Genomic DNA, 9061 nt, shown 5'->3' with positions numbered 1-9061 from the left:
CAGAAATAGAAATACCAGTAAAAAATATATAATTTTTATATTTCTATTACAGTGATGTATATATTATATATATATATATATGTAGAAAACAGAGAGAAGAGAAATTGCAAAACCAGTAAAGAATTTATTATTTTCTATCTTTCTTACAGAGGTATGTACAATATATATAGAATTGTTCAAGTGTAGGGTACACGTGTAAAATAATGATAGGTGTTTATTTGAATACATTAAATGTGGTACTATTCAGTATTGATGTTGTCTTCAAATATGCCCCACAAACTGATGGATCGGGAACGATCGTCAGTTTGAGCCGTAACGTTTGAAAGCGCGGTGTTGTCATATTCTTGGTGAATATGTCCGCTATTTGATCAATGGAGTTGATTGGCATAATCCGAATTTTGTTATGCTGAATCTGATCCCGTAAAAACCGATGATCTATTTATATATGTTTTGTCCTTGCGTGAAAAACTGGATTATTGGTGAGGGCGATGGCGGATACATTGTCGCAAAATAGATCTGATGCAGACGGTTGGCTTATGTTAAAATCAGTCAACAGCCTTTTGATTCAAATCACATCGGCGGTAGCTGTTGCTAATGCACGATATTCGGATTCGGTAGATGATCGTGCCACCGTCGTTTGTTTCTTGACTGCCCAAGAGACTAGAGTGGTACCGAGAAAGGTGCAGTGTCCGGTGGTTGATTTTCTGGATAGCGGATCGCCGGCCCAGTCTGCGTCGGAGAAGGTGCGAAGCTGAAGATCCGATTTGGTGATAGGAAGTCCGAAGTGCCAAGTGCCTTGTATATATCTGAGAAGGCGTTTTAACAGATAGACATGATTATATAAAGGATTATGCATATATTGAGAAATTACGTTGACCGCGAACGCGATGTCCGGTCTAGTTAAGGTAAGATACTGAAGAGATCCGGTAATCCGCCTGTAAAATGCCAGGTTGGACAGTGTGGTATCTGGCGTGAAGTCAGTCGGTAATTTGGTTGCCGTAGGATTGGCCAGCGGCTTGCACGTCTGAAGGCCTGCTTGACATAAGATGGATTCTGCATATGCTTGCCGAGACAAAAAATATGAGTTAGCGTTAGACTGAATACTTATGCCAAGAAAATGATTTGCTAACCCAAGATGCTTTAGATTGAAGCGTGCGCCGAGCTGAGAGATGAAGACGGAAATGGCTTGTTTGTCGTTTCCTGTGATAAGTAGATCATCCACATAGACTAGCTTGTACATTTGAATGTTGTTGTGTGTTTATGTAAGTAGGGATGGATCTGCTAGACTGCACTTGAAACCGAGGGATATAACATGCTCTGTAAGAGTGGTGTACCATTGTCGCGGGCTTTGTTTAAGACCGTATATGGCTTTTTGAAGTAGACACACATGATTTGGTAGCGAAGAGTCTTCGAATCCATTTGGTTGACACATGTAGACCGTTTCCGATAGTTTACCATGCAGAAATGCATTTTCTAGTTCAAATTGTTGAATGTCCCAGCTATTAAAGAGAGCAACAGTTATAAGGATGCGAATGGTTGGAAGTTTCGCAACCGGACTGAATGTTTCAAAGTAGTCGATGCCTTGTTCTTGGTTATTGCCTTGTGCCACAAGGCGAGCTTTAAGTCTTGCCACCGTCCCATCCTTATGCCGCTTAGTACGAAAGGTCCAGCGACAACCTAAGACGGAAGCAGATTGAGGAGGAGGAACCAGAATCCAGGTTCCTTGTTTCTGTAAAGCGAAGAATTCTGTTGCCATAGCTTTACGCCAGTCAGCGGATTTTGCTGCTTCATTGTATGAAGTTGGTTCAGAGCTGCTTGTGGCCATTTGCTGATGTAACAGGTTAAGTCTAGTGCGCGGCTTCAGAGATCCCGTTTGTTAACGAGTGATCATGGGATGATGATGAATGGGTTGAGAACTTAAAGTAGGTGAGGGATCTGGTTGGGTAATCTGCTGAGCGTTGTTGGGTTGAGGAGTAGGACAGTGCATGGGGATAGTTGGTATGGCGAGTGATTGGTGCTGCACTTGAGAGATGGGTAGTAATAGGGAACTTGGGATGTTTGAATTGATTTCAGATGTTTGCTGTATTGCACCCGCGAGAAATGGAAAAGAATTTTCCATGAATGTAACGTGGCGGGAAAATTGAATGGAGTCTGTCTGTTTGTTTAAACACTTGTACCCTTTGTATTATTCTGAGTAACCGAGAAATACGCAGGACTGTGATTTTTGTTGCAACTTGTGTCTGAGCGGAGGATGTGATAGTGGAAAACATTCACATCCAAATGTTTTTAGATGATCGTAGGAGGGCTTTTGTTTATAGAGAGATTGGAATGGGGAAGAATTATCGGTATTGCTTGACGGTAACCTGTTTATTAGGTACATAGCAGTGTTCGCCGCGTCAGGCCAAAAATGAAGTGGAACCGAGGCCTGATGAAGTAGAGTTCTGGTTGTCTCGATTATATGGCGATGTTTGTGCTCCGCAACTCCGTTCTGCTCTGGTGTATATGGACACGAGAGTTGGTGTTGTATGCCATTAGAGCTCAGGAATTGACTGAGAGTAGTGTTACGGTATTCGGTGCCGCCGTCAATCCTGAGAGTCTTGATTTTGTAGTTAGTTTAATTTTCAATAAATGTTTTAAAAATAATGAAAATATGCGGAACATCCGATTTGTTCTTGAGAGGAAATATCCATGTGTAACGAGAAAAATCGTCAATGAATGTTACATAATACCTAAAACCTTGGTTGGACATTACGGGAGAACGCCCCCAAACGTCCGAATGTAACAATGCAAGAGGAGTTTTCATTCTATTACAAGATTTAGAAAAAAGCATTTTATGGCCTTTACAAGAACTACAAGCCACGCAGTTGTAAGAAGAAACAGAAATGTGAAGTTGAGGATTGGCGGTAGCAATCAGGCGCATGGTTCTTTGGTTGGGGTGGCCAAGCCTGTTGTGCCACACGGCTGAGGAAGACCTGTTCGCCTGAAGTGCTATCGTAGATGTAGACGAAGTCGCGATGGGGTAAAGACCGTCTTTACATGGGCCGCGTAGGATTATACAATCCGTTGTCATATCCTTTATAGTAAAACCGTTAGGATTGAACGCAATAGAGATATTGTTATCCTTAACGAGATTAGATATAGACACTAGATTATAAGATATGTTAGGAATGTGAAGCAGATTAGATAACTTGAGCTTACGGGGTGGAGTGGGAAGAATACCGGTACCCGAATGAGCTATCGGAAGATGACTACCATCACCGATGGTAATAGAGTCAGAGCCTTGATAGCTAGTAGATGTGGTAAGATTTTCGGTGTTATTTGTCATATGAGATGACGCGCCCGAGTCAAGATACCACTCGTTGTGGTTTTTGGAATCCGTCGTAGCGGTAAACGCCTTGGGTTGATTTTCATTTTGCTGTTGTGGGACGTAGTTAATGTTGAGCCTGTGCCAACAAGAGGTTGCGCTGTGCCCTTTCTTGTTACAAATCTGGTAAATGGAGATCAGTTTAGAGGGATCACGCCTGGCATTTTGCGGACCGGATTGAGACCGTCCCCTGTTTCGTTTGAAGCGTCCTCGACCTGCATAAAGAGCCGATTGCTGATCGGTTTGCAAGGATAATCTCGCAGCATCATTGTGGACGTGAATTTCTTCGTTGATAAGAAGCGAGTAAAAGTTGTCAAGACTCAAGGAGCTTTGCATTGTGCGGATGGTAGTTTTGAACACTTGATATTGCTGTGGTAGCCCATTTAGGATGTACATGATGATATCTTCTGGTTCGATTGTAGATCCGGCGGCGGCTATTTGATCCACAAGAGTCTTGATGGCTGTGAGATATTGAATCATGGTCTGATTCTTCATTGAGATATTGTTGAGCTCATTTTTAAGTTGGAGAACCTTTGATCGGTTTGAAGATTGAAATCTTGTTTCAAGTGCTTTCCAGATATCTGCAGTTGAATCAAGATTTAGAACATAAGGTAAAACAGTGGGTGATATTGTAGAACAGATTGCCTCAGAGAGGTTTCGGTCAGTCAGAAGCCAGAGGGCGGTAGAGGAGCCGTTTGTGGACGCCTGTGATGAATATTGTGTCTCTGAAGATGTGCAAGATGGTTCAAGAAAATGCTCGAATCCATTTGCCCGAAGTAGTTTGACGATCTGATTTTTCCAAATCGCGTAATTGTCGGTAGTTAGCTGTGTTGGTACGAGTGTGCGGAGGTTTGAGACAACGAATTTGAGGGACGCCGGTATGCCGGAGTCGGTGGAGCTGGCGGTCGGTGCCGTGAGCAGAGACGTCACAGAGGAAGCCATGGAGAAGAAGACCCGATTTAGGATCTTGCCATATCTGATACCATGTAGAAACCAGAGAGAACAGAAATTGCAAAACCAGTAAAGAATTTATTATTTTTCTATCTTTCTTACAGAGGTGTGTACAATATATATAGAATTGTTCAAGTGTAGGGTACACGTGTAAAACAATGATAGGTGTTTATTTGAATACATTAAATGCGGTACTATTCGGTATTGATGTTGTCTTCTAATACACCACTTTCTACTTGTAACTATTTTTTTCAACATAGTGAGTTTCTTTCCGAAGCACCATTGGAAGGTTTAAACCACAGTTTGAACTACCAAACGGTTTCCAAATGTGATATGCTTAAAGCCGAATCGAGCTGCTCGACAAGACGAATCAAACGAGCCCAATATCATCAAATTGTGATATCACTAAGACATTCAATTTCCCAATAAATGGTCAACGATCAAGGGATTCAACATCAGTCATCCATCCAAACCACTCCTAAAATACCTTTTATCTTCCATCAATTTACAAGTCATACCACTCTCAGAAATCTATAGATAGACCCCTCATGAGGGGGCAGGGGGCAAGAAAAGAATCAAGAGAGAGATCGGAGAATGCACTTGCCTCCTCGCTCCTCGTTGACCACCACCCAGACTTCTGTCGGACAACCACCTAACACAAGAGTTCCGCCGGACCACCGCCTAACGTCGGACTTCCGTTATGACCACCACCCAATTACGGAGTTCTATCAAACCACTACCTGACGCAAGAGTTATGCCGGACCACCGCCTGATGCTGGACTTCCGTCAGGACCACTGCATGATGCCGGACCACCGCCTGATGCTGGAGTTCCGGCGGACCACTGCCTGATGCTGGAGTTCTACCAAACCACTGCCAGACTACCGAATGAGGCCTGAACTTTTGCCAGACCACCGATAGAAGTCAGAGTTTCGCCAGACCACCGAATAATGCCCAACTTTTGTTGGACCACCACCTTAGGACTATGGTTTTTTAACCTCTATCTCTTGCCGACTGCGGTCCTTCCGACCTCCATCGTCAGATAACGGTCTTTTTGATCCCTATCTCATGTCGACTATGATCCTTCTAACCTCCGTCGCTTACTACGGTCCTTCCGACCTCCCTCGCCAGATAATGATTTTTCTGACCCCTATCTCCTGACGACTATGGTCTTTCCGACCACCATCGCCTATTACGGTCCTTTCGACCACCCTCGCCAGACAATGGTCTTTCTAACCACTGTCTCCCACCAACTATGGTCATTCCAACCTCTCTCGCCAGACAACGGTATTTCTGACCACTGTCTCCCGCTGACTACAGTCCTTTCGACATCCCTTGCCAGACAAAGGTCTTTCTGACCACTGTCTCCCGCCGACTACGACTCTTCTGACCTCCCTCGCCAGACAACAGTCCTTCCGACCACTGTCACCAGACTACGGTCTTTCCACCTCTGTCGCCCGCCGACTATCGTTCTGTCGACTAAACGAACATTTCAATATTAATTCTTCAAATTCCCACCATATAATATGATGTACATTTGCTACATCAGCCCAAGGCCTTCCCCCCAAGGAAGGGTCTCATTTGTAATCGACAGCAAATAATAGTGATGTACATTTGCTACATATTATATGATGTACATTTGCTACATCAGCCCAAGGCCTTCCCCCCAAGGAAGGGTCTCATTTGTAATCGACAGCAAATAATAGTGGATTCATTCAAACCGGGTGAGGCCCCGTGATTTTTCCCTCATTTCAAGAGTTTCCACGTAAAAACTCAAGTGTCTCTTATGAACGATAGTCCCTCTCTTTTATGTGCTTGTGTGCTAGATCTTCGTACAAAGTTTAGACATTAAATTTCATATTTCTCTACCGCCGCGAATATTCCAGGATGCAACACAATAATAATGTCAAAATATGAAGACTATACTAAAAATTACAAGTGATGTTCTCAAATTAAACTTTTTTATCAACATACATCTTTTTTTTCTTATTAATTCATTAATATTAAAAAAATCAAAATTGTCAAATCCAAATTCTAATAAGACAGATTAACTATATTGTCAAAATTTGAAAATTTAAGCTCCAATTAAAAAAAATTGTGACTCAGCCCCCTCCACAAAACCTTCTATTATTATATGTGACAAAAAACCCTAAGCGTACTTTGTCGTGGAAGGTGATGTACGTTAAGAATGTCTTTTTCTTAGGAAAGAAATAGAGAAGAATGACTAATGCTGCTCATAAATTAGGTAATTCATCTGATTCCACTATCTATAATTTAAGTAAAAAGAATCCCAATCCTTGCTAATTTTCTACTATAAGAAGACAATACCTGAATGAAATATATCATATTTATTAAGAGATATGGCTCATTTATGCTTCCTTTGGAATTACTTTTTTTATTCCTTTTTAAAGCGACTTTTTAATAAATAAAAAATCTTTTGAACTAGAATTTTTTGTGCTAAAAAGCTGCTTAGAAAGCTTTTTCATGTTGCAATTCTCGTACTTATGCCTAGTCAAAAATCCTCGACAATTGGTAACTCTTTAATAATTTATTAGACGCGGATTATGTATATAGTTTTGTGTAGATAATAAGAGTACGTATTTATATACTCGCTATGAACAAAGTACACAGCTATGTACTCCTTGTATGCTTCATTTTTTAGATTGCATACCAGGGGTGTATTCATTTTATTCTCACACATAAAGAAAATAGCATATATAGCAAGCAAATAGATGATGCTTATATCATATTTATAGATTTCCAACTAGAAAGATAAGCATATAAGATGTTCTCATACAATTTTAATAATGGCATAAGTTTAACTGCTCAATTTCTTTAATTCTGATACCATGTTTATCATTTTGCCTAAGAATTTTTTGTGCGTGTGCTATTTTTTTTATAAAACCCACGGAGGGGCCTACGCGTTAAGTAAATAGGAAAATTATAGGTCCTTAAAGAACCATAAGCTCACTAAAAATACGGACTTTGAAATAAAACCTAAGAGCTAGTGGTTCTATATATTACAATTAAGCAAGAAATAAAAAAGCATATTAGAGGAAATCCAAAGGGCAAATCAACCAAAAGGGCAGTAACCGGCTTTTAGGAAAATCCAGTACGAGGCGCCACAGCAAGCAGGAAGAGCCGCCCGCAAATAACAGAAGACAAAAACATGCAAAATCAAAAGGGGGCCACAACTGCATGACCAACAAAACCCACACAACCCAAGAGCCACCCAAGAACCCTCAGAAAGGAGAAAGTACCGCAAACAATATAAGAGTAGCAGCCAACACAACGACTCAGTCGAAGCCTAAGAAAGAAACAAGGACCAAACAAAATACCCCCTACAAAATTACAAAAAGCAATCGACCAACCAGCCAAATGAGGCCACCAATCGAAAAACCACAGGCGCCACAAGAGAAACCAAACAAGAACCCACAGTTTCTACAAGAAGAGAACAAAGAAGAAGAGGTAGAATAGCAGAAGACAAAGAGAAAAACATGAAATTTCTTCTTTTTTTATTTTCACCTCCGACGTTTGCCACCACCATGAGAAAAGGATTTTTGAACAATCCAGCTCACATTAAACTATACATCTCTTGAAAAGCATCCTTCGATTCATCCAATTCATTTCCAGCATCCCTGCAAGGTAAGGAGAAAGACCCATCCAGCCAATCTAAATTAACCTCACAATTTTGTATGAACTTAGAAGCCAATTGAGTTTTCAAATCATCATAAGAAATAAGCGAAATCAAAATATCAAATAAACAACACGTTCCCATTCGGCCCCATAAATAGCTTATATTTAGGGTGAGAGTTTATCATCCAAATACAAACAAACAAACAAACAAACAAACAAACAAACAAATCCTTAATGTGTATTTGTCATTATCTAAATGGGAAAGATTGTTGACTCCATGTATCCAAAATGTATGCTAGATTTTGATGATCACAATGTATTCTAAGAAATCATGATTGCTGGTTTCAAATGAAGTTGCATAAATAAACCTTTAGGACAATTCAAGCACATAGAGATGAGTTTGTTACACTAGGAAAATGTTGTTTATTTATCATTTCTTAGAGCAACTCAAAATAAAAATATTTTAAGGAACATATGATTAGCAAGCGAGGTTTAAACTACCCTTTATAACTAATTAGGATCTCAACTTAGTTATATTATTAAATTATTTATTTTTTAAGCCAAAGTATTTTTTAAATATTACGCAATACCTTACTTACAATAAACAAAGTAGTTTTTGATAAATAAATGCTTAAACATAATTAAGAAAATTATAGTTATAAATTGATTAGAGTTTCTAGCCTCCACAAAAAGTTTTAGACATCTATAAAAGTTTGTGGATCTCTACAAAGTATTTGCAGGCCTCCGTAAAGTATTGTGTGTTTCAGAGTGATTTAGAATGTCTCAAATCATGAAAAATAAATTTAGCAAGCCTCTGTTAAGTCTTACAAGTCTTCATAAACTATTTAGCTAATACTCATAAAAGTTTGTGGGCTTTCACAAATATCAAATGTGAAAAATTTAATAACAAATTCTAGCCAATTGGGACCAATTCAACGTTAGATAGTTAAATTAGATAGTTATAGAAATGGAAGAAATCCTATTATTGATTTTAATATTATGTTTTTGATACTTAGGGCCCTATTATAAACACCTACTTAAGCCCTAGGTTAAAGATAAATGCTCCCATATAAATCCTAGAGCTCTTATTCAATTTTAGTCACTAAGACTAT

At 39.7% G+C, this 9061-nt stretch overlaps 1 protein-coding gene across 1 annotated transcript; it reads right to left on the bottom strand.

The window, feature by feature from the left end:
• Nucleotides 1–565: 565 nt before the first annotated feature.
• On the bottom strand, nt 566–1240 carry LOC110094395 (uncharacterized mitochondrial protein AtMg00810-like). The gene has a single exon (XM_020819621.1). It carries the CDS (start codon nt 1238–1240, stop codon nt 566–568), a length of 675 nt encoding a protein of 224 aa, XP_020675280.1.
• Nucleotides 1241–9061: the final 7821 nt, after the last annotated feature.

The sequence above is a fragment of the Dendrobium catenatum genome, unplaced genomic scaffold (genome assembly GCF_001605985.2).
Source record: "Dendrobium catenatum unplaced genomic scaffold, ASM160598v2 original_scaffold_209636, whole genome shotgun sequence".
In the NCBI taxonomy this organism is placed as follows: Eukaryota; Viridiplantae; Streptophyta; class Magnoliopsida; order Asparagales; family Orchidaceae; genus Dendrobium; species Dendrobium catenatum.
This window is presented reverse-complemented; position numbering and strand designations above follow the sequence as displayed.

Bases quoted from the DNA above. Each gene is read 5' to 3' on its own strand.
- LOC110094395 (XM_020819621.1), bottom strand. From the start codon at position 1,240: ATGTACAAGCTAGTCTATGTGGATGATCTACTTATCACAGGAAACGAC.